Below are 25815 nucleotides of genomic sequence, written 5' to 3' on the forward strand. Positions count from 1 at the left end.
TGGCAGCATATAGACATATTGTTCTATCAAACACAACAGTTCATTTGGCTTAAAATACAGCAGTTTATTTTAAAGAGGGGTGCAAGAGCAGAAACTGCTTTTTCAGTCTTGTCTGTGTTTTCCGCCATAAACATTTCACGTGAATGTGTTATCCATTATTTCCGACTGTCTCTGAACGCAACACACGTGACGTTGTCACTTTGTCAGCAGGAAGTAATCGTTGCAGAAGAGATTTCCAGGTTTTCGAGCGACAAGAAGCATTGCAGTTTGAGTTTCCATTTAATCTGAACTTAATTAACATAGCTATAGCACAAATGTATCATATATGTTTAGAGAGTAACATTCATCCACCGGATTCATGTTCGTAGAGATGGAGGAGGAGGTGCCACCTGAGGAGTTCAATGTTCTTTGGAGCTTTGCTGGTCGCTGCAGTGAAGAGGTTATCGATTTGTCAGTGCAAAATTTACAGTAATTCATATAAATATTATAAAAACTATAAAGAGCAAAATGTAGTCGCAACCATACGTTTATGCAGACATGCAGAAAACATGAAATGTCAAATATTGTAACCTGAACATTATTCTTGTGGGCTATGTGCTCAAAGTAGGACTGTCATTATCAATTATTGTATCGATTCGATTAATTTTCCGTTAATTAATTGTGGGAAACACTTTGCATCAATATTTTTTTGTTACTGTTCATCAATCATTTTTTAAATATATTTTATATTTGTTACTAGTGCCATTGCCACATTGCCACAGAAACATGATAATCCACTGGTAGCCCTCCCAGTTCAAATGGATTGGACATCTATCACTGTCTATGGCTTCCAATGACATACTCTTCCTTCTTATGTGCTTAGCTTAGTATCAGAAGAGGAGATCAAGTGAATGTCCATGCCAAAATTTCCCCAGAGTGGTGGTGGGCTGAGCTGCGAGGGGTCTTTGGTTACGTCCCTGCTAGCTACCTCCATAAGGGATCTACTGAAGATGGGGAGGAAGAAGAGGACATGTGGCAAAATGAGGAGTACTATGATATATACGGAACACTGGTTGGTCTTTTTAAAGCACCGTAGTGTTGATATGACAGTCATTATTTGAGGAAATTTGTTTTGAAATGCTGTACTTGTACGTCATACTAGAATCTTCACTTGGAGATGTTGTCAGACAAGAGCCGCACGGAGGCGTACAGGCAGGTCATCGTCAACAACAGCGCTTCTCTTCACAGGAAGGTGGTGATGGACCTTGGTTGCGGAACGGGCATCGTGAGTCTGTTCTGTGCTCAGCTAGCAAAACCGACAGCGGTGAGATAGCATGGCTTATTTGAACTTAAATTTTTGAGTTAGCGGGGGCTTAATTCGTCGATGGAGTTGATTTCAACCACCATTGACTCAACCTAGCTTAGCCATTCCGGAGCCCTAAAACTAACAAATAACTGACAAACTGCACGAAATTTGTTTAAATCGACGCCAACGACTAATTAAACCCCCGCTAACTCCAAGATTAAGCCTAATGTAAAAAAATTCTGAACTTCCCCTTTGAAATAAAGACCTAGTCGTTAAAATGTTGTCTATAAAAGTTGTAAAGCAACAAAACAAAAAATAATGAAATGAACAAAAATCCTATAACGTACAGTTTTCATAATGGGTCAAAATCATTTTTCGAACAGATCATGTGACTAGCACCTTGGAGACTATCCTTCGCTTTGCTTAGCCAAAACTACTCCAGAGGAGACAAGATGGATATTTAGGATTTCTTTAAATCTTAGCTTTCAACCGCTACCAACAACAACTTGAACAGTTGATTGAACTCGAACAGTGTCAAGATGTCTATACATAGTACTGGCCAAAAGTTTGGAGACACCTCAAAGGTGGATACTTTGAAGAATGTAGACTACAAAACCTGTTTTCAGTTTCACTTTTTTTCGCCATTCCACATGTTCGTTAATAGTTTTGATGTCTTTAGTGAGAATTTACAATGGTAGTGAAAATATATAAAACACAAAAATGATGAAGTGTGTCCAAACCTTTGACTTTTGTTTCAGTCTTCAACATGCTTTTCCCCCAGTCCCACAAATGTAAAACTCCGCCTATGATTACAAACTCTTAACTATAAAATGTACATAATTACACATATTATAAAGGCTGGTTACAAGCTGTAGAAGTGCTGGCTGTCTCGTTACGGCTTTGTTTCGAGTTTTTTCGCGTTGTGCTGTAATTCCAAGTGCTTCCTTGTTGAATTGGATGTCGAGTTTTTAGCGGTTGACAGTCTTTCTGAGCCAGCGCAAAGTTTGCAACGCACAGAGATATTTTTGTCATCTTTACTGGACGGATATGTGAAGAAATGGCTGTATCTCCAGTGAGCAAATGCAGCAGTTTGTTGTATCTCTCCGGCGCCTTTACTGTTAGCATCCTGATTGGTAGCCAGGCTATGTTGTTGACCGCCGTGGCAGACGGCGCGCACACAGCATGGTAATACACGTGACCCGTTTTTTTTCCGATGAGAAAACGTGAGATGTGATGTCACTCCCAAACTCAAGAGCAGTATTTTCTATTCAAATGCTCTTCGTACATGAACACAGTTTTCTTCATTCTACATACAGTATGAGGCAACAACAAAATAGAAACGCACAGGCACTGAGGAGACTAACTTTAATCAGATTACTAGCTTAGAAAAATGAACGCGTTAGATTGCTCGTTACTAAAAGAAAGTAACCAGATTACAGTAATGCTTTACTTAGTAACGCTTTTCTGACAACACTGGCTACGGTGGACAGTAGCCGTGTTGTTGCACAAGTTCCGAAATAAATTAAAAACCTGACAAAGCTGGCGACATCCTTGTAATGTACAATAATAATAATTGTCACCATACCTTATAAAAACTGGCGAATGGGCGTCGGAGGAGGACCGTCGAGATCGTAGACATATTCTGAGCCAGTTCAATGACGCGCACACCGCGCTCACATTTTTCTACCATTTCCATCTTAATTTCAATGGTAAGCTTCACCTTTTTTCATCACCTGCACTAACCTTCTTGGGACCCATGTTGATTTCTCTCACAAGAAAATCTGCCGTGTTTCAGTCTTGTGGGAAAACAAAGAAATTGCGACGCTGTTCGAGCATGTCGTCATATGTCAAGACAAACGACAAGCCGAATTTTATGTCAGATATCGAAAGGATCGTGTGTGAGGTGTTCGTATGTCGAGGTACCACTGTATTATGCAACAGAGCCCTCTAGTGGTCGAGTTATAGCAATGAAACAAAGAACTCCAGCCTCTCCAAGGTTTGGTATCTACAGGAATATATGTATGGGTAGTAGAGTACTGTATTTGTTGCAGACATGAAAAAAATTATGGAAAATGAAAAAAGACCAATGGAGTGAGTCAGTGTCACTCTCACCAGCACTTGCTAGCTATTTGAACAAAGAATACGTGAAAATACACTGTACTGCTGCAGGTGTACGCCGTGGAAGCGAGCTCAATGGTGGAACACACCAGAGAGCTGGTGAAACAAAACGCTTGCGAGGAAGTGATCACTGTGCTGCAGGGCCGTGCTGAGGAAATCCAACTGCCCGAGCAGGTGGACGTCCTGGTGTCCGAGTGGATGGGCAATTGCTTGGTGGTAAGAAAACCACCCTGATTAATGACTTATTAACTAACCATTATGTGTATCATATTTTGAACCTGACCTGATCCCTTTTTCATTTTTGGTTTAGTTTGAGTTCATGGTGGAGTCGGTCTTGCTTGCCAGAGACCGCTGGCTAAGGGAAGGTGGCACGATGTGGCCTTCTTCTGCAGCTCTCACTTTGGTGCCGTGTCAAGCCCATAGATACTACGCAGAGAAAATGGCATTCTGGGAGAAGCCTTATGGCTTGGACTTCACCCCGCTACAGTAAGTAAAGAGTTGGAGAAACCCACATAAGCAAAAGATCAACAAACGGAACTCAATGCAATCATGCTGAGGGTGTCTTTTTTGTCCAAAATGTGAACATGTGAGAAATGTCTGTATTTTGAAATTGGTATGAATCTCAAGGGATACATGCTAGGGTTGTTCCGATCATGTTTTTTTTTGCTCCCGATCCAATCCCGATTGTTTTAGTTTGAGTATTTGCCAATCCCGATATTTCCCGATCCGATTGCTTTTTTTCCCCCTCCCGATTCAATTCCAATCATTTCCGATAATTTTTCCCGATCATATACAATTTGGCAACGCATTAAGGAAAAAATTAATAAAACTTGGACAAATATATACATTCAACATACAGTACATAAGTACTGTATTTGTTTATTATGACAATAAATCCTCAAGATGGCATTTACATTCTTAACATTCTTTCTGTGAGAGGGATCCACGGATAGAAAGACTTGTAATTCTTAAAGGATAACTTTGTATAATGTGACTAAATATTGCCATCTAGTGTATTTGTTGAGCTTTCAGTAAATGATACTGTACTATTTAACTGTTCTGCCCAAAAGCATGATGGGAAGTGCAACCATGACTGTGCGTAGAGTCACCAATTGATATATCTTCTCTGCATTGGGAAATAACATTGGGTGTTAAGAAAAAGACCAACTACTACCTTTCTTCCCCACGTTGCTTCCCATGATATTTCTAATTGTTGAGAGAGGGATAGTAAGGCTTTAATCAATTAAAAAAAAGACCCAAAGATTGCCTAAATTCACTCTACTCATTTTACGCTGCCTTTTAGCTATATATATTGGTAAAACGGCGCCATTATAGATTGAACGCGACGATGCGTGAGTGGGTTGTGCAGCGCATTCGTTAATTGCGTTAAATATTTTAACGTGATTAATTTTTTAAAAAATTAATAACCGCCATTAACGCGATAAATTTGATAGCCCTACTTTAAGCCAAAACTAAAGACTCTGAATGAGTGTAAGACAATTTGTCTGTAACGTTAAATGCCATTAGAAAACTGTTTATTTAAAATATATATATATATTAAAAAAAGGCATGTCCAATATTTATTTGCCGCTTCCGATACTTTGAAAATGACGTGATCGGGATGCCGATCGATCGGGACATCTTTAATACATACCATAATTCTCGAATTATACGGCGCGCCTGACTATAATCTGCCACCCACCAAATTAGACACGAAAACGGTATTTGTTCATAGGTAAGCCGCTCTGGACTATAAGCCGCAGCTGTCCTCACTGTAAGATATTAGCAAGTAACACTTGATCTGACAGCACCATCACACGACTGTGATAAGACCAAATGAACCATCATGAAGCTTCAAACCAATTGTCTGCAAAGCTTCATTGCTTCAAGAAGCTTAGTTTTGCCATCACTGCCCCCTTGGGGGAGACAGTCAACCATTGCTGCCACCTGTTATCAACACTGTTGTTTTCCAACATGCCTCCTAGCATGCATTGCAGCGCTACTGAGTTAAATAATAATCAAAATTCATGTTCCGTGCTAATTATTTCTTCAGCTACTGTTCCAGTTGTTTCATTAATTGCTAGTTATTGTATTTGGTAACACTTTATTTGACAGTGGAGCCATAAGACATTTGAACATCATAATTATGACATGGTACTGTCATGAGCTTTAATGAATGCTTATAACAGATGTCGTTTGGTGTTCAGCAATGCTCATGAAAGTGTCATGTCATAATTATGACGGTCTTTTGACAGTCTTATGACGCTGCTGTCAAAAGTGTTACCTATTAACAAAAAAAAAATCAACAAATAAGCTGCACTGGACTATAAACTGCAGGATTCAAATGTAAGGAAAAAAGGAGCGGCTTATCGTCCGAAAATTACGGTACCTGGTATTTAAATGTGTCGATGGGATTTAAGGGGAGGTTTTGGTCAAAAATGTGAAGTGTTAATTGTTTTGGGTATGTTAAAATGGAAATCTAATGAATCACAAGAGAAATAATGGCAATGATGTCAGCCTTGTATTTGAATGGGTCATAGGTCTTAATGGGAGGTTTTTGTGTGAACTTGGTGACCTTTTTGTCAAAAATGTGAACATGTCAAAAGTGTCAATTGTTTTTGGGTCAAGTTGAATGAAAATTATGTGATTCACAAGAAGAAGGTAAAAATATGATCTGGAATAAAAAACGGTTAATTTTTGTCCGAAAATTTGCTAAAGGAATTGTGAGTGGTGAAAAACACGTTAAAAGGAAATGGATGGATGTGAAGCTGTAATATTATTCGATCCATTGAAAGTTATCAATTTATTTAGTTTGGGGAGAAAAAACATGAATTTCAGCCAGGGTAACTGGATAATTGAAACAAGGCTATTCTTACTTCCTGCAGGCCACTTGCTCTACAGGAGTTCTTCGCCAAGCCAAAGTTTAGCCACTTGATGGAGCCAGGCGACGCCCTCGCCTCTCCCACCGACGTAATCTGCTTGGACATGCATACGCTGCAGGTGGCAGACCTGGAGGTGAATCGTCATCATCCAATCGGCGGCTATTCGTCATTCTTCCAATCCTAAACTAACTGTCACGTTTTTTCATTTCTCAGGAAATGCAAGGCGGGTTTCAGTTCAGCCTGGAAAAGTCCGGCATTTTCCACGGCTTCACTGCTTGGTTCAGCGTTTCCTTCAAAAGCCTGGAGGAGGGCGGCGCAGCAGTGGAATTGAACACTGGACCTGAGTCTGAGTAAAACTCATCCATTCATTCACTCCATATAGTATAGTGACTACTTTGGAACCTTCAAAATGGAATTTGGCAAAATTTGAAATGGATTCTTAGCTCTGTGAGCATCTGAAGCACAGGTGGGCAGAGTATGGCCAAAATGTTAGAACTGTCTTTTTAGTACTTGATATATTAAAACTCAATTTTAATTTTAATTTTTTTTTATATAAATGGTGAAAAATTTGGGGTGCATTCAGTATAGAAAATGGATTAAAGACTAAGGCTACGTTCATACTACAGGTCTTAATGCACGAATCCGATTTTTTTCGTGTTTTTCCGACTCGAGTGAGGCATTAACTTGACGGTCTGAACGTGACAAGTCGCATAAAACTGGACCATTTCAAATCCGATCTGGGTCACTTTCGTATGTGGTTCAAATCCGATCTGGGCCACATTTTTCCAGACTGTCGCGGTGGTCTGTACTGTCCAGTCTCTCAAATCGGAATTCATGTCGCAATTACGTCATCAAAAAGCGAGAGAGACGCCACGGCAGCGGTGCAGCTGTGCGTTATTGGCGCCTAGCTTGCCTTGAAAACGGCTTTTTAGGAAGAGTCGGACTTGACAACAGTCATTTAAAAAAATAAAAATGGGTTGAGGATGAGCCTGAGAATGATCGGTTTTCGGTCTGCTCCATATAAGCAATATTTCTCCATTGCTTACATGACCGAGAGTCGGGGCAAACTGCGCGTATGTGTGTGTGACATTCACGGACAGTGCGTGCATGCTATTGATCCATATACTTTGAATATAAGCCTAAACTGGGATTATTTATGTCTTATTTGTGTCCTCTTTTTAAAAAGCAAAATATGATATCCCTGGAATAACGGATGACAGCCAGCATGTGTGGTCATTTGTTTTGATGCTTCTGTGCATGCGGGTCGTCTTGCTCAGCGCTTGTCGGACTACGAATTAGTACGCATGCATAATACTTGAATAATCTCAATGGACAAAGGCAGTCTGAACGGGCACGCCAAAAAAACAGATATCGATAAATCGGATTCGTGCATTAAGACCTGTAGTATGAACGTAGCCTAATTGACTGGCCTACTGTAAGTAATAACATTAGTAAAATAAACGACAGAGTACATTTAAATCAGACATGTCCAAAGCCCGGCCCGGGGGCCAAATGCGGCCCCCAGCCTCTGTCATAAAATCAATAACGTCTGGCCCGCACACAGACTTAATAAATTGGTCAGCAGGACTGCTACCAGCACATGAAGCAGCTTACACACTAAATGCTGCTCCTCATTTACCCTCTAAAAGGCGGCAGCACTCTAAGCAACATTACCCCGAGTGACCCTTTAGTTCAAATTTTCTAAAATGGCGACAATCAACCAAAAAAAAGTTGACGGCTGACGCCTCAAGGATAGGTGGACATTAGCAGTGCAACGGTTCGCGGTTCAAAACCGAACCGAACGGTTCGCCCTGTTCAGTTCAATACGCCTTTATGAACCGCGCCTTTTTGGTTTTGCAATTACAGTAATTTATTCCGAACGCTTGTGGAATTAATTGGTCAAACTCTGTGTGCCTGTGTGTGACGTGAAGCGCAGCTGTGGAGAAATTCCCGCCCCACAAGTAAATGTCCAATCGCTGTCAAGCACCTGTGTAATAGGAGCCGAGTAACGCCCTCTCTCGCTTACGATCGAGGTGAAAGTGAAACAAGAAAGAAAACAAAAAAAGTTATGGCGAGCGGAGGAGTCGACAGACCGAATTTTGAGGAAGCACCGGCTTCTTTCAAATCTGCGGTGTGGCAACATTTCGGTTTCCCCGTGGACTACAATGCAGACGGAGAGAAAATATTGAAAAAAACATAAAACAATTTGCAAGCATTGCTCAGCGCTTGTTCCCTATGCTAACGGCAAGACTTCTAACATGACTCAGCAGTCAGCACTTCAGCCGGCATCACCCACAGACATCGTTTTCTCAGAGCAGGACAACCCCGAAGATGACAACAGTGAAAACACATGGGTCTATAGAAGAGGCGTTCCAAAAGCCTTACAATATCAGGTCAGAAAAACAAGAAAATAACCCACGCAGTGGGGATTTGCATTGCAAAAGACATGCAACCATATTCCGTGGTTGAAGATGCGGGCTTCGTTAATTTAATTACAAAGCTTGACCCGCGTTGTATTGTTCCCTCGCGGACATATTTCGCCCACAACATAATCCCCGACATTTAAGAAATGGCACGCAAAGCCATTGAAGATGATTTCACGAAAGCACATAGTTTCGCCCAACCCGCTGATAGTTGGACGTCCCGTGCTACAGAGTGCTACTACCTAACTGTGACGGTCCACTATAATTCATACCTGTCAAGTTGTACGGTCTCGTCGTAATTTGTACACGTGAGCACTGGTTTTTAAATGTGTACGCCGTCCGTTACGTTCAAAATCTGCACGTTTTTCGTGCATTGCGTTATTGTTTTTTTTTTCATCCGTACGGATTTGGTCACCGTTTCTGCAAGGAGCCAATGTTCGTTAATACTTGAATGACACGAGAAAAGTCAGACACGGAGAGGGAAGAGTATTTGTTGAGACGCTGTAGCAAACGCGATGCTAGGCTAGGTGGCTCCAATTTCCTGACCGTGGCCGACATCATACAATCTACGCCTAGATATCTCATGCATATAGAACTACAAGCGAAATGACACTCGGTAGCGTTCGTAAACAGCCGCCATTTTAGAGCAGTATACTTCTCAGAAAGGCTCTGTTGTAGTAAACCTTCCGAGCGAACCTAAGCAACTTTTTGTCCAAAATACTCCTAAATCGGCAAAATCTTGACTTGAGTCTATCTTTAAAGGATGAAACAGTTATAAAATTTTCTCATGTCGAAAGTAGACGAAAGGGAACTAAGGCAAAAACGGGAGCAATTTTATCAACTTTATCGGTTGATTCACAACATTAAATGACCTCCAAACATAGCAAAGGTTACTATGTTTTTTTTTTTTTTTTTTTTAAATGAAAAAAAAACATGAAAGGTATCACCAGTTACTTTGCCAAGTAACTTTTTTACTACTGTGTGTGTATTTCAGTAGTCAGTCACTACACTTGCCAAAGAGCTAAGAGGCATTTTAACAGTCTAAAACATTTTAAGTGTTTATTTCATTTTTTAAAAAGCAAAATAAAGGCAGTTTAAAAAAAAAAAAAAAAAATGCAAAACGAACCAAAACCGTGATCCCAAAACCGAGGTTCAAACCGAACCGTGGGCTAACTGAACCGTTGCACCCCTAGTGGACATTGGACTATTTCTTTACTAAAATATGCAACAACTGTGTCTGACTCATTTGCAAAGAGACAGTCGCTGTTTTTAAAGAGTTCAATGTGAGGCGATATTACCAAACAAGACATGTACGACAAGATTACAGGGAAGAAACGCAGCGAGAAATTGAAGCAACCTGAAGCTAGTTCAATTTCACAGCAGCAGTATTTCGCAAGAGGCCGAGAGTCAAAAGAGAACGCCACAAAGGCTAGTTGCGAGAAAAAATAAAGCAAATGTGACATACAGAATGACTTGGTAAAATTGGCTTGAATATATTGTTCTACGTAAAATAAGATTAAAGAAAAGATAGCATTAAGAACAGGTCAGCTCAGTAAACAGAATACTTTATTGTGATTAAATAATATCAATTATATAACAATAATTTCACAAACAGTCACGTGGAACATGCAATGACTTCAACAACACATATTTCTGAAGCAACTACAAAGCACATTAAATTATATAACTCTTGCAATACCTAAAAAAAATAACCAGTCGCTGTCACCCCTCCCGGACAAAACAGATGAGACATCTATCGCAGTCAATGCCAGCGAATTAGTTACCTTAGTTCTTTAACAATGCATGTAGCTAATACTGTAGTGGTTTTAAGTGAATTGATTAAACTCTTTTAAACTTTGGAAGTTCCACTGTTCAGAGTGAAAGCGAATCTAGACCCCCAAAAATGTATTGATTCCAGGCCAACCCACTGGAAGCAGACCCTGTTCATGCTGGATGTGCCCATCAGTGTGCACGCTGGCGACGCAATCAGTGGAACCATTATTCTGCGAAGGAACCCCATCTGGAGGCGCCACTTGACCGTCACCCTAAACTGGGAGATCAGTGGATACACACAAGTAAGGCAAATGAAACATTCGTTATGTATGATCATTTGAGGGCAATGGGGCTAAGCTAATATGACTATGTGCTTCCTCTTCTTTGATTTTTAGGCTGGGACAAAGAGCTTTCCTATGTGGCGCTAACAGCCTCTCATCAAACTAGATCGATACATCGACTGGTTAAGCAACGACAAATCGATCGAAATGCAAAAGTTCTATCGGCTTCACCTTTTTTAAATAAATATGCCGTTTTCTTAAAAGAATGGATTTCATTGAAATGTTTTAGCAGCAAAACTGTCAAAATTGCTTTTTACTTTTTTATTTCGGATGAACTGTTTTCCTTTCAGGGGTCGCCACAGCAAATCAGTTGGTAACTTTAAATGTGTACATATATTAAACTGTTGTAACAGCAGCAAATGGTGTATTTTTGTCTAAAAAAAAATCGATTTGCACCCCAAATGAGCTGTTACTTACAATGTTTCCTTTCACATATTGAATTTTTTTTTATTTGAAATTGAAAATTGAGTGAATAATACACTTCACAATACAATATTCAATACACTTCAGAACTTCCAAAATTGAACACAATCCAGCTTAATCTCTGATTAGCTGTTTTTCCACTCCACTGTAAATTAGGGTTTTTAAATCATACATTTTAAGATTATTATTTAGTTGATTCACTCATTCCCTGCCATTGACAGCAATAGACACCGAATCCATTCTAATTGGGATTGCTGGCATTCAATGATCATTTTTCAGTGCCGCATACGACAATAGACGTCCAATCCATTTTGACTGGGACGTAAAAGATTGAACAGTCACCACTGTCAATTTATGACGTGCGCTTTTAGTTTGTGTATTCAGTGTGCCAAAGTTACTGTGTGAGTTAATATTCCCCCCAGTGCTTTATAAGTCTGGCGGACTGCCAGGTTTTTCACCCCACTCCCATACTAAAACAGTACTATAAACTAAAGAATTAAAAGTAGAGTGGTACTTCGACATAATAGATCGCATCGCCAATCAATCCATTCAATATCCGACGTAAAATTTGATTGGTCTTATGTCTCGACTAGACATGTGCCATTACCGGTTTCAAGATATACAGTTGTGGTCAAAAGTTTACATACACTTGTGAAGAACATAATGTCATGGCTCTCTTGAGTTTCCAGTTATTTCTACAACTCTGATTTTTCTCCGATAGATTGGAACAGATACTTCTTTGTCAAAAAAAAAACATTCATGAAGTTTGGTTCTTTTATGACTTTATTATGGGTTAAACAGAAAAAGTGATCAAATCTGCTGGGTCAAAAATATACATACATGGATCTGAAAAAGCGAATCATTGACTTGAACGAGTCAGGAAAGTCACTTGGAGCCATTTCAAAGCAGCTGCAGGTCCCAAGAGCAACAGTGCAAACAATTGTAAGTATAAAGTGCATGACACTGTTTTGTCACTGCCACGATCAGGAAGAAAACGCAAGCTATCACCTGCTGCTGAGAGAAAATTGGTCAGGACGGTGAAGATTCAACCGAGAATCACCAAAAAGCAGATCTGCCAAGAATTAGAAGCTGCTGGAACACAGGTGTCAGTGTCCACAGTCAAGCGTGTTTTGCATCTCCATGGACTGAGAGGCTGCCGTGCAAGAAGGAAGCCCTTGCTCCAAAAGCGGCACCTTAAGGCTCGACTGAAGTTTGCTGCTGATCACATGGACAAAGATAAGACCTTCTGGAGGAAAGTTCTGTGGTCAGACGAAACAAAAATCGAGCTGTTTGGCCACAATGCCCAGCAATATGTTTGGAGGAGAAAAGGTGAGGCCTTTAACCCCAAGTACACCATGCCTACCGTCAAGCACGGTGGTGGTAGTATTATGCTGTAGGGCTGTTTTGTTGCCAATGGAACTGGTGCTTTACAGAGAGTAAATGGGATAATGAAGGAGGAGGATTACCTTCAAATTCTTCAAGATAACCTAACGTCATCAGCCCGAAGATTGGGCCTTGGGCGCAGTTGGGTGTTCCAACAGGACAATGACTCCAAACACACATCAAAAGTGGTGATGGAATGGCTAAATCAGGCTACAATTAAGGTTTTCGAATGGCCTTCCCAAAGTCCTGACTTAAACCCCATTGAGAACTTGTGGACAATGCTGAAGAAACAAGTCCATGTCAGAAAGCCATCAAATTTAACTGAACTGCACCAATTCTGTCAAGAGGAGTGGTCAAAGATTCAACCAGAAGCTTCTGGATGGCTACCAAAAGCGCCTAATTGAAGTAAAAACGGCCAAGGGACATGTTACCAAATATTAGCACTGCTGTATGTATATTTTTGACCCAGCAGATTTGATCACTTTTTCTGTTCACCCATAATAAAGTCATAAAACAACCAAACTTCATGAATGTTTTTTGTGACAAAGAAGTATCTGTTCCAATCACTCTATCAGAGAAAAATCTGAGTTGTAGAAATAACTGGAAACTCAAGAGAGCCATGACATTACAAGTGTATGTAAACTTATGACCACAACTGTACTGTGGTATGAAAACGTCAAGGTTTCAAAATCGCAAAAATTTTCCGTAATACCGTCCCTAAGGTATTAGCTATTTTTTTATGTCCCAAAAATGCATGGAGAAATCCCCCTCTTGCAGCTGTAAGGCTTAACCCTCCCCCACCGGTTGTTGCTCAGTGTCAGTGAGTGAGCTGTGCTCCACGATGGCTGGAGGAGGTGAAACCCCAGAACTTCCCCCTCCCCATTGAAGAAAATGAAATCGCTGGTATTGGAATACTTCGGCTACAGAAAAGTTACAGCTGGCCGCGGCTTGGAGAAGGGCAAACCGACATGTAAAACATGTTTGCGGAGGGTGGCTGCCGAGGAGGCAATACCTCCAATAAGATTTCACAATATACAAACTTAAAGGTTAGTAAACAAGGTCATGAATGTTTCCCACAAGCTACGAGAGTTAACTCCAGCATGTTTAGTGTTTATAGTTTTTTTCTCTCCGGCAACTGCCTGTGTTGAGAAAGAGTATGTGTGTATAATGTAAACATGATACGAGTCATACACACATGCTTTTTATGGAAAATAATTCAATTATTTTTGTTGTGACGGTAATAATCGAGCTGTGGCTGTGGGTTTCGGCTCACCTAAAGGACTGCATTATTTTCATTTTGTTATTATTTAAAAATTTATTTTAAGATTATACTTATGTTCCAATTTGCGAATGTTTTGAATAATAAAAATCCTGTTCAATGGGAAAAAGTTTGTTTTTTAAAAACCCAGATATCTCAAAGTAACACATTTCAGAGCTGTAATTGCGATACCGTGAAATGATATTTTTGGTTAAGGTTATCATACCGTCAGTATAATCTACCGGCGCATGCCTAGTGTCTACAAATGACTGAATGCTCGAAATACGATTTATGAAAGCATCGCAAATTCATTTTTTCCCCTGCAAGACGGACGCACGGCCGATTTTCTTGTGAGAGAAATAAACATCGGTCCCAAGAAGGTTAGTGCAGGTGGTGAAAAAAAAGTTTGCCATTGAAATTAAGAAGGAAATGATAGAAAAATATGAGCCCGGTGTGAGTGAACTTGCTAGACAACGCGGCTCACCGGCCCCCTCCACCTACACAAACGCTGACCTCTGCTCACCAGTAAACTGACCATTTTTATTTTTTCACAATTTGTTTTACATCTTATTTAATGCATTTGTTAAATTAGACAGCGATGTCTCACCGTATCCACATGTACCCGTCGTCCCCTCCCACCTGTTTGCTAGTCAAGTTAAAAACGCTTTTTAAAATTTCCATTTATTATTATTTGTAATTCATTTGTTTTGCAATGTGTAATTGCTATTAGTAATTGTACCCACAGTATTTATTAAGGATTTAGCGTAGGTTTTTGGGCTGCGGAACAAATTAATCAAATTACTTATGGGAAAATCCCGCTCGACATACTACTATTTCGACTTACAAACCACGTTCTGGAATGAATTCAATTCGTATGTAGAGGTACTACTGTTTACTTATTTTGACTGTGTATAGTGATACGTTTGAAAGAGTATTGGCAACATATTAAGGTTCATAATGTGAACAAAGCTGTCCCAGACCTCTGCCATTGCATTGAATTGCATTGTATTGTGTTATGTTATGACCGCCAACTGGCCTCTGTCAACTTAACATTTTTACATTTTATTAATGTATTTCCAAAGGCCCTCGTGACCCTTTTGAGCATAAGCAGGATGGAAAGCGATTATTTCCACCGGTCGGCCACTGTACCCATGAGCTTTGCAAGTTTCATGAGGGAAACCCTGTAGTCAGTGCAAAAACATTTTCAAGCAAGTCTGGTTCGTCTATCACTGTCAATGGCATGTGTATACTTTAGTTTTATGAAATGTCCAAGATATGAACACATTTGCTAACCCTAATGAAGACATGCGCTGGATTCTGAGGCCACAGTGACCTCATCGGACACCTGTTGGGAGACCTCTGGCAGTTGCGGCTTTGAGAGAGGGATAAACAATGGCGGTTTCAACACACTGTCCTCGTCGTCTTTTTCCCCTTTCTGCCTCAAATGTTTATTGCAGTGGTTGATAAATGTATCCAACTTGGCAAAGGTCTTGTTGCACACTTTGCAGTGATAAGGCCGTAGCCCTTTCTCAAGTCGCACGTGCAATCTAATATATGAGGACCGGATGAAAGTGCGGCAGCAAACGCCACACTTGAGGTCGTCCGAACGGGAGTCGGGCAGAGGCGTGGGCGCCGCTTTCACCCACTGGCCCGATTCTTGGATTTTGTCGTCGCCTTTGTTGGTTCGCTCGCTCGTGTGGATTCGGACATGCGATAGCAGACCCGCTTTCTGCGTGAAGGCCTTGTCGCAGAAGTTACACTTGAAGGGTTTCTCGCCGGTGTGGAGGCGGCGGTGAGTCTTGAGATGTGCGGCCCGTCCAAATGTCTTGCCGCACTCAGGACATTTAAAGGGCCTTTCGCCTTTGTGGATGGCTTCGTGGGCTATGAGGTGGGAAGACTGGTGGAAGTACTTGCCGCAAGTGGTACACTGGAACCTCCTCTCCTTATTGTGGGAGGCCAGGTGGAGGGTCAAGTGAACCGGGGAGATGAAGGTTTTGCCACACAGCGAGCAGCTGTGCGAGTCGACGCTGACGCCGCCTGGGGTCTGTCCACCGTCTTCCCGGCAGGACGAACATATGGACCCGCTGTCGGTTTTGTTCGTCTGCTCAAGGCCAAAGCCACGGCCACACACCGAGCACTGCTGATGCTGCTGACTTTCTGGGCAGCTTTTTTCCTGCATGGTGCCACCTTTTGACAGCAGAGACAACAGCATCAATTCCATAGCAAGTTTTTTCGTAAATCACAACAGTAGCACGTCTGCTTGACAATTCTGAGGCCTCCTCCCACATTTTCAAACATGCACACATTAACTCATTGGCTGTGCTAGACGTCCAATCTATTTTGACTGGGAGAAGCTTGCAGTGAATAATCATACTCGCGGAAGCGAGTGAAGGGGACGAAGAGGATTCATCAACTTCTGTGGAAAAACATGGCGGATGAACTACTAATTGCAGAGGTTCGCAAGTATAAATATTTGTATGATTTGGCCAATAAAGACCACTGGGATGAGAATGCTATTAGGGCTGCAGCTATCAATTATTTTGGTCGTCGACTGTTTAGTTCGAACAATCGAGTAATCTGATAATACGAGAAATTAAAATACCTGAGCTGAGCCTCAAACGGTATAAAAAGATAAATAAGTATTTATGTACAACTAAAGAACAATTGGCTAACTTAAATAGCAGAAGTGCGCTGGCTGAAATGCTATTAAACGGTAACATTTTTTTTTTTACAATGCTCTTAAATGGTTTAGACACATATCCCCACAAAAATGGCTAAATATACCTAGAAAACTAAATTACGAATGTATTAAAAAAACATTAGCTCAAACAAAAACTTATGTTGGTCTTAACATGGAGCAACTAGATTCAGCCATGTGAAATGAGGCAAACTAGAAGGCAGTGTATCTCCCCAAATCAATAAAACTAAACGCAAACTTTCAAAATAAACCATTACAACTTTAATTAAACGAATACTCGACGCAGCAAGATTTAATTCGAATCTTTTTTTCCTAATCGAATACTCGAGTTAATCGATTAATCGTTGCAGCACTAAATGCTATCAAACAATAAAGTTATTTTTCCTCCTTGATGAGAGCCGCGAGCTTTCCCCATGTTGCAGATAGGCAGATTCTACTTAGGCCTGTTGCGATAACAAATTTTAGTGAGCGATAATTATTCTCATAAATTATTGCGATATGCGATATTATTGCGCCCCCCCAATTTTTTTTTAACCAATTTACAATAACACAGTGAGAATAAAGTATATATTAATAGATTAAGTACACCCATTTAAACGCGATATTTACTCTTAAATTCAAAAATACTTTTTAAGAAATCACAACTAAAAACAATAGACCATGCCTCTTAAGTAAAAAACAACAATATTGATACCGCACAGAAACCCAGAATACATAAAATGTGTTTAAAAAATAAAAAATAAAAATGCACTTAATAACTTAAGCATTAAGGCAAATGAAAACCTTTCCCGTCATAGCTTCTGCAATGGTTTTCCATAAGGATGCAACGATACAGTTAAGTCACGGTTGGCTACGATTTTTGATACGGGGGACACGATTTTCGATCCGATTCAATATAACAATGATATTTTTTGTTTCGTTTTTTTGTTGTTTTTTTGTTGTTTTTTTTGCTAACGAGCAAAAATTAAATTGCCATTATATAAACATGCATTTTAGTGCATAATATTTATGTGCTTACTTCTTACTGATCTGAAAAAAATTTGTATAAAAGTGCTGAGAACAATCTTTACTGTTTGTAAAGTGAGGCTAGGGCACACTGTTGATTGCTACAGCTTTCTTAGCAGCTAAGTTTAATACATGAGCAAGACATCCTATTTGTGGTCTGAATCCATCTGTGTCACGTACGGAATTAACAATATTTGCAACATTATCTATAGTCACTGGCATGGATTGATTTGGCCTTCTTAACTTCCATTCAGTCATGACAGTTTAGAATTCATCGATGTAGTATATGGACTACTTGTCCCATAATCACTCTGGGCTCACGTAGCCAATGGCATGGGACGTAGCACATCTAGTTTGTGTTTTCATGTTATCTAGTGTGCGCGCGCAAACGCCGCGCATTAAAAAAGTTAGCAAGCGCCGCTGAAGTCACGTCTGCTCATTACTACACAACACCAGCATATGACAATCGACTTTCATAAACAGGACGAGTTTGAAGCACAGCGCTCTTAATTTCATTCAGGTTGTTCGTACAATCGACTTTCATAAACAGGACGAGTTTGAAGCACAGCGCTCTTAATTTCATTCAGGTTGTTTGTAGCAGCCAAGTCGGTAACAATGTTTTGGCGGACTTCGTTGTAAATATCCGGCGTTGTGCCGAAAAATAGCCGCCCCGCGTGAAATGTCACTCCTGATGAGAGCGCCCACACGTCAACAACACCGGCGCGCCGTAGATGGTCCACAGTCACTAGGGAGCACTGACGCGGCCGGTATAGGTTGAACAATAGGATATGATGGGAACGATTGGCTCCGGCACTAGTTTTGTCGGACCTGGAACGAAGATGCATTTTGCGCAGTTGGTAACGAGGAATCCGAACTTTTAACAGCACGTCTGCCGCACGCGCGCACGCACGTGCACGCGAGGCGATAAATCGCAGCAGAAAAATTACCGCCTTCGTTTTTATTTATCGCGCGATAAATAGAATTATTGCGACAGGCTTAATTCTACTATGAGTGTTATAGTATGAAGTTGCTTGTATGCTGTAGACACACGTTTTGCTGCTCGATGTAGTTTGGGAGAATATCGGTTTCACCAGAGAGACAAGCCGCACAGAGCTGTAAGGAGCAGCACATACATTTTAAAAAACGTATTCCGGATGGACTCTGTGCGTCTTTTTCCATGTGAAACGTTCAGCGCGTCATGTATTAACCAGCCTTAAAGCAACAATAGGTAACTTTTCAGTTTTGGTGGATTTAATCACGCTGGTAGACATAAGCGGTAGTGTTTTGCCTTAAGGAAGACCGTGTTTCCTATGAGGACCGGCGCACACCCACACAATGTCGTAAAATCATGACCTCACTGTCGCCTGCAGATGGATTAAACAACATTTCTGTTTCCAGCGGCTTTGTGAAGGATGAATAGTAATAATTAATCCAGTTGTGGCTAAACAATAGTATATGACAGTTAGCAACCGTGTGGCTAACATATCACATCACAAATGTTATGAAAATATTTAATAAAGGTTTAAAAGTTACCTAGTGTTGCTTTAAGTCTTCCCAGTTTAAATAAATTGGACCTCTACACTTGTCAATATCAGGCCGTGAGTTAAACACTCAAAATCACAGATGTCAAACTAAATCCAGAAGATTATGTGAGAGTAGATTGTGGTTTTCAGTGGTGTAGAACTGCACCAACATTAAAAGGGGGGAAATGTGTTTGTTGGGTTGTCAATAGTATCAAAAAGTATCGAAGTACTGATACTGAATTATTGGATTCAATGTTATATTCATTGCAAAAGTATCGATACTCAGTGAATTTTTTTTTTTTTAATCACTACCACAGACTACCAGAGATTATTTTTTTGTCATGGGGTAAATCTGATTTTGGCCTACTCTTTATAGTAATGAAAATAGGGGACATTTTTGCATTTTCTTTCTAAACTCATTGGTTTCCATTGACCGCGCTGGATGTCCAATCAGTTTTAACTGGGAGGTACGGCAGCAAATTAACCAATGTTCATAATGAACAATCATTTAACTAATTGGTCACCATCGATGGAGCTAGATATCCAATCCATTTCGACTGGGAGGATTGAAAATCTAGAGCCATCAAAGGCACTGAACGTTAAGATTTCATGGCCAGTCCTCCCAGTTTAAATGAGTTGTACATCTACATTGGTATGAAAAAGTATCTGAACCTTTTGGAACGTCTCACAATTCTGCATAAAATCACCATCAAATGTGATTGGATCTTTGTCAAAATCAAACAGATGTAAAAACAGTGTCTGCTTTAACTAAAACCACCAAAACATTTATAGGTTTTCATATTTTAATGAGGATAGCATGCAAACAATGACAGAAGGGGGACAAAATAAGTGAACCCTATGCCTAAGGAGACTTAAAGAGCAATTGAAACCAATTTTTACCAAACAATTTCAGTCAGGTGTGTGCCCAATCATTGATGAGTGGTATAAAGCTGCCCTGCTCACTATGAAACACACACCTGGTAAGAATTGTCTCGATGAGAAGCATTGTCTGATGTGCATCATGGCTCGATCAAAAGAGCTGTCTGAAGACCTGCGATCAAGGATTGTTGATTTGTATAATGATTGGAAAGGACAAAAAAACATTTCTGAAAGTCTGGATGTTCATCAGTCAACAGTCAGAGAGTTTGTCTACAGATGGAGAGAGTTTGGCATTGTTGCTTCTCTCCCAAGGAGTGGCCGTCCACCAAAGATGACACCAAGAGAGAACCGTAGAGTGTCTGCTAAAGACTTACAGAAATCACTGGCACAGTCCAATACGTATCTCTGTGCACACATCAACTATATGTAAAACTAGGGCCAAAAATTGTGTTCATGGGAGGACTCCAGGGAGGACGCCACTGCTGTCTAAAAAAACATTGTTGCTCGTTTAATGTTCGCAAAAAGGCACTTGGACAATCCACAGAAGTTTTGGCAAAATATTTTGTGGACTGATGACACCAAAGTTGAATTGTTTGAGAGGAACACACAACACCATGTGAGAAGGAAAAATGGAACAGCTCACCAACATCAAACACCTCATCCCCACCGTGAAGCATGGTGGAGGGAGCATCATAATTTGGGGCTGTTTTGCTCCCTCACGGCCTGGACAACTTGCAATCATTAATGGAAGAATGAATTCAAAAGTTCATCACGACGTGTTGCAGGAAAACCTGAGGCCGTCTGTCAGACAGTTGAAGCTGAAAAGAGGATGGATGCTGCAACAAGACAATAATCCGAAACACAGAAGTAAGTAAGTTAGTAAGTTCTGGAGAGGCCAAGTCAGAGTCCAGACTTGAACCCCCATTGAGATGCTGTGGCATGACCTAAAGACAGCGATTCATGCCTGACATCTCAGGAATCTGACTGAACTACAGCAGTTTTGTAGAGAAGAATGGGCCAAGATTAGTCCTTAACGATGTGTCAGACTGAACTGCAGCTACAGAAAGTGTCTGGTTGAAGTTATTCCTGCCAAGGAGGGGGGGGGGGGGGGGGGCGCACAAAATAGTAATGTGATGGTTCACTTACTTATTTTTCCTCCATCTGTCATTGCTTGCATACTATCCTCATTAAAATATGAAAACCTATAAATGTTTGGGTGGTCTGAGTTAAAGCAGACATTTTTTTTCATCTGTGTGATTTTGACTTATGCAGAAATGTGAGAAATTCCAAAAAGTTCATTTACTTTTTTATACCACTGTGTAGCTGTCAATGGCATGCAATCAAAAAAATAAGTCACTGTACTATTAAAAAAGTCTAATATTGAGTGTGTTTTTATTCCTTTTAATTTAAATAATTTAGATTTTATTATTAATCTTTTAAATGTATTCATAATAATATTAAAAAAAAAAAAGCTATTAAAAAATGATTACCGTGAATGCCCATAGTTAGCTAGAATAGGCTCCAGCACCACCGTGACCCTTGTGAACATAGGCATGAAAGAGCAGCATGAAAGATAATAACACTGATCTACAAGCAAAATGCTTCCTGGATTTATGTAGTGAGCCTTTACAAAATTTGGGTCACTAAAAAAGAAAGATGAGGTCAAAAGTGTCAATTTCTTAAGTTTTGAGATTCTGTATGTGGCAAAAATGTTAAAATCTAAGCAGTTTATGCAAAATGTATTGCATAAATCCTGTTGTTTTGGAAGTGGACAAAATGCATTAATGTCGACACATTTCATAAGCAGTGGCAAACACAGATATATCCATTTCATGTCAAATGTAGCAACTTGTAAAACAGATATTATACAATTACACCAATGTATGTTTGTAATAACTAACATTAAATATCTTGAATACTTCAGCCAACCAGCAATAAAAATCATTTATTGTCCAATTCATGTCACCACAGCAGGTACAATTTAGCCATATTTACCTCTGAAGCAGATATTTTCCAAAGGTTTGTGGACCAGTGTAATAATTGCTCATTTTTTTGTTTTTGTTTTAAGTGACCAAAAAATAGTCACTTGCCCTATAGGGTTAATGGTCTTAAGTGAAAACTTTTGAACAGGTGTCCACTTTAGTGACCAGTCCCTGAAAGGGTTAAACAATTAGTTTATATATGGGGAAAAAAACTCAGGTGACTTAAAGTTCCGCTCTGAGACCCCCAATTTGGCCAGATTTCAAAATTGTTCTATATGCAGGTGTGATACATCATTGGAAAGCTTAAAATTAAAAAAATTCTGGGGGAAGAAAAATTTTGAACAGGAGGGCATATTAAAAAAAAAAAAAAAAAAAAAAAAAATCAAACAGCGAAACCGTAACTGTAGGTGAGAGCATGAGAGAGTGTAATTAAAGATGCCATGATTTTAATGAGATATTGTCGAATACTAACCTTGTTTCGATACAAAAACTCCATGTAGCATATATCACTGAGTGTCAAGACACAGAATTGAATGGCCACAGCTGTTTTTTGGGGGATTTTACGGGTGAAACATGGTAATATAACAAGGGTCGCGATGCAGAAATCACAGACATCAAGGAGTGGTCGAGATTTTCTTTTTCATATATTTATATATATTTACCCTTTTAAATATTTTTTTCCCCCAATTTTTCTTTGTTTGGACCGAGTACTTATCATCTAAAATATTGGGGAAAATGCCAGTGACAGTAACAAAAAAAAAAAAAATACAATTAAGCGAGAGTTATTAGGTAGATATCCGTTACTTATTTACAGACACCACTTTTTTCATTCAAATTCAATTCACATCAATTAATGATTCTAAGCTAAAAATAACAGACCTTTCGAATAATAAATATAATTATTTAGCTTCTTTTTATAGCTGGTTTGAAACAAAAGCCAAAAGCATGGTGTCTGTAAACAGGGGTCTTCAGGGTAAAACGGACAAATTAAAAATTGATCAGGGGCTTAATGCGCCATGAAACTGCTATGGCAGCATATAGAAATATTGGTCTATCAAACACAAAAGTTATTTTGGTTTAAAATACAGCAGTTTATTTTAAAGAGGGCAAGAGCAGAAACTGCTTTTTCAGCCTTATGTTTTCTCCGCCATATGTATACAGTGATCCCTCGCTACTTCGCGCTTCGAATTTCGCAGTTTCACTCAATTGCAGATTTTTTTTTCAGTAAAAAAAAAAATATATATACATGCATTAAAAATTTAAATAATGGAGAAAATAGGATGTAAAATCTGCCCGTTCCCTAACAGAAGGCAAGGAGAGCCCGCCCAACTCATATTCCGCCGCTTCGATTCGCTGGCCAGCATCACTCGGGAATATCGCAAGCTGATTGGCCGAGATATTTAGCCTTGTTGCTATCGAAGGAAAATGGCTCCAACGCGTCCTCCATCCGCTCAATCCTCTAACGAACCCAAGAAGCAAAGAAAAACGATGACGGCGCACGAGAAAGTTCAATTATCGGACATGCTTAAAGTTGGCCACAGTTATGTGTCTGTTGCACGCCATTATGGACTAAACGAATCAACCGTTTGTTACATTAAAAAAAAAAACGAGGTGAAAACCCGAAACACCGCCTCAAAGCCGTTTTCCAGGGACACTAAGAGAGTCATGACTCCTCGCAACAAGACGACTGTAAAAATGGAAAATGCACTAACAGTGTGGATATCGGACTGTCGGGAAAAGAAGGCGAGTCTTGAAACAAACATGATCCGGGCAAAAGCCAAAGCGCTTTATGATAGCCTCATTCCTGAAGGAGAGTTGAATGAAGGTGGCGGCTATACCGACAACGACGAAGATGAACCACAGCCTAGTACAAGTGAAGAAAATTGTGGTTTTGTTCCGAGCAAGGGCTGGTTCAAAAAATTAAAAAAGAGGTTTGGACTTCGCAGCGTTACGTTGCATGGGGAGGCCTCCTCGGCAGACCATGACGCAGCTGTACGTTACTTCGAGGACCAATTTCCCAAATAAATTGAAGAGGGCGGCTATCTCCCGGAGTTAACATGGACGAGACTGGCCTTTTTTGGAAGAGGATGCCATCCACAACGGTCACAACTCCCCATCGCGATGTTCCTTGTGCGCAGGACACCTCCTACAGAAGCTTCTCAGTAAATCATCCTTAGCTTCATATCCATTGTTCTGGAGTTTTTTTCTTCATTTCTCAAATTTATCAATATCAGTGTGGTGAGTACATTTTATTCATCTTATGCATGTTATTGCATACAGTATTGATATTGCATTTACATTTCAAACTAGTGTACTGTATACACAAAAAAATATAAAGAACGTAATATATATATTTTTTTAAAATTGTCCTGTATCCAAGCAGCTGAACAGGGCAGGTAAATGTTTTTTTTTTTTTTGTTTTTTTTTTTGAGGGGGGGGGGGCGTACCTACTTCGCGGGTTTTCACTTATCGCGGTGGGTTCTGGTCCCCTTTAACCGCGAAAAACGAAGGATCACTGTATATCTTATTAATTTATGTAGTATCGAAAATGGTGTCGAGTATTTTTCTTTTAGTACCATTATCGAGCTGTAAGTACTAGTACCATGAAAACAACAGGTTACTAAGAATTTGGAACGCATCACGTAGCGATGTGTGATACAGGCACGGTAAAGAAACGGTTACTGGCAGCCAAACATTGACCTAACGGCCACAGCTGGAATCTGCAGCTAGTTCATTTAAAAGTCAGTCGAGTCGTACACCAGCATTACTGCAAATACACCATAATAATTGAGCTTTAATAGGGGTATACGTCATCATACTACTGGAATTTAAGTGTCATTAGGACGCGTTGGTGTACCCCATATTGTTTAGTTTAGCGAATAATTAGCAGTGAAGTAGCAAACGACAGAAGCTATACACCTTGTCATTTCAGTCATTGTCGTCTTAGAACACAATGCAAAGCTATTAGGTCGTCTAATAATCAATCCACGACGCACGGAAAATACAAACACCTACGAGCGCTGGCTTGTGCTAAATGCTACGACCTAGATATCGACTACGATGTGTTTAAACGAGTGATTTCCAACATACCTGTCAAAAGGCGACAAATTGTCAGTTCGCCCTGGGAAAAACTAAGGGAGGCGGAGTCACGTCACCGCAGCATGCAAGGGATGAGAGCACCATCTAGTGGTTGGAGGTCTCACAAATGCTTGAAAACACAAAATCGACAAATTTTCTGATTTGGTTTGGCATCACTTTTTAAAAGCTTACTTTTTTATTATTATTATAATTGTTTTTTATATATTTATTTTGGTTTTTAGTATGTGAAATTTAAGGCAAATATATTTCTCCATCCTTACGTAAGCGTAATGCTGCATTCAGGGAAGGTGGGAAGTCGGAGAGTTCCAATTTACGACCAGGAAAAATATCATTGGAACGCCATTCGACAGACCCGTCGAAAAGCAGACCTGCATTAGTAATGTTTTACCATAGTCTGCTTTTCAATGGCGCCACCAGGGGGTGGCCAGGGGGGCATGTATAAATATGTTGGCCACCCTACTCGCCATGTCAGATTGTAGTAGCTGTGGAACTCAAAATGTTGATTGGACTGTTATGGACTATGCACATTAAATCAATATTAACATGAAATATAACACAATAAACCAAAGGAAATCAGTAGGTGTGTCCTAAAGTTTTTCAAACAGTTTTCTACTAGTTTGTTTACTACAACAACATAATAAAAACCTGAAATTATGGCTTTTAGTTTGGGTGTGCCACTCCAAGATTTTAAGTTGACATTTTTGGCTCCCCTATAAAAAATTTCTGGAGGCGCCACTGGACTA

The 25815-nt window shown here is 40.0% G+C and overlaps 2 protein-coding genes across 7 annotated transcripts; one reads left to right on the forward strand and one right to left on the reverse strand.

The window, feature by feature from the left end:
* Positions 1-199: 199 nt before the first annotated feature.
* On the forward strand, positions 200-11188 carry prmt2 (protein arginine methyltransferase 2). Of its 6 annotated transcripts, XM_057851744.1 has the most exons (9): positions 200-439; positions 863-1051; positions 1142-1303; positions 3455-3619; positions 3714-3889; positions 6289-6418; positions 6499-6635; positions 10627-10783; positions 10877-11188. In XM_057851744.1, exons 1-9 carry the CDS (start codon positions 359-361, stop codon positions 10907-10909), a joined length of 1230 nt encoding a protein of 409 aa, XP_057707727.1. In that variant the 5' UTR covers positions 200-358; the 3' UTR covers positions 10910-11188. The 6 variants fall into 6 exon arrangements, with proteins under 6 accessions (XP_057707727.1, XP_057707726.1, XP_057707729.1 ...); XM_057851743.1 differs by lacking the exon at positions 10877-11188 and having other exon boundaries at positions 10627-10837; XM_057851746.1 differs by lacking the exon at positions 10877-11188 and having other exon boundaries at positions 3545-3619; positions 10627-10837.
* Positions 9844-25118, reverse strand: LOC130926682 (zinc finger protein ZFP2-like). The gene is made up of 2 exons (XM_057851750.1): positions 25064-25118; positions 9844-16073 (listed from the first exon to the last, which is right to left on the reverse strand). The coding sequence occupies exon 2, from the start codon at positions 16063-16065 to the stop codon at positions 15181-15183; it is 885 nt and encodes a 294-aa protein (XP_057707733.1). The 5' UTR covers positions 16066-16073; positions 25064-25118; the 3' UTR covers positions 9844-15180.
* Between the last annotated feature and the right edge of the window lie 697 nt (positions 25119-25815).

The sequence above is a fragment of the Corythoichthys intestinalis genome, chromosome 12, assembly GCF_030265065.1.
Source record: "Corythoichthys intestinalis isolate RoL2023-P3 chromosome 12, ASM3026506v1, whole genome shotgun sequence".
NCBI classification, from domain to species: Eukaryota; Metazoa; Chordata; class Actinopteri; order Syngnathiformes; family Syngnathidae; genus Corythoichthys; species Corythoichthys intestinalis.

Excerpts from the sequence above, each read along its gene's own strand:
- prmt2 (XM_057851743.1), top strand. The coding sequence starts at position 359 with ATGTTCGTAGAGATGGAGGAGGAGGTGCCACCTGAGGAGTTCAATGTT. Across the intron at positions 3,890-6,288 it reads TTGGACTTCACCCCGCTACA|GCCACTTGCTCTACAGGAGT; the intron begins GTAAGTAAAGAG and ends TACTTCCTGCAG. Across the intron at positions 6,636-10,626 it reads AACACTGGACCTGAGTCTGA|GCCAACCCACTGGAAGCAGA; the intron begins GTAAAACTCATC and ends TATTGATTCCAG.
- LOC130926682 (XM_057851750.1), bottom strand. The coding sequence starts at position 16,065 with ATGCAGGAAAAAAGCTGCCCAGAAAGTCAGCAGCATCAGCAGTGCTCG.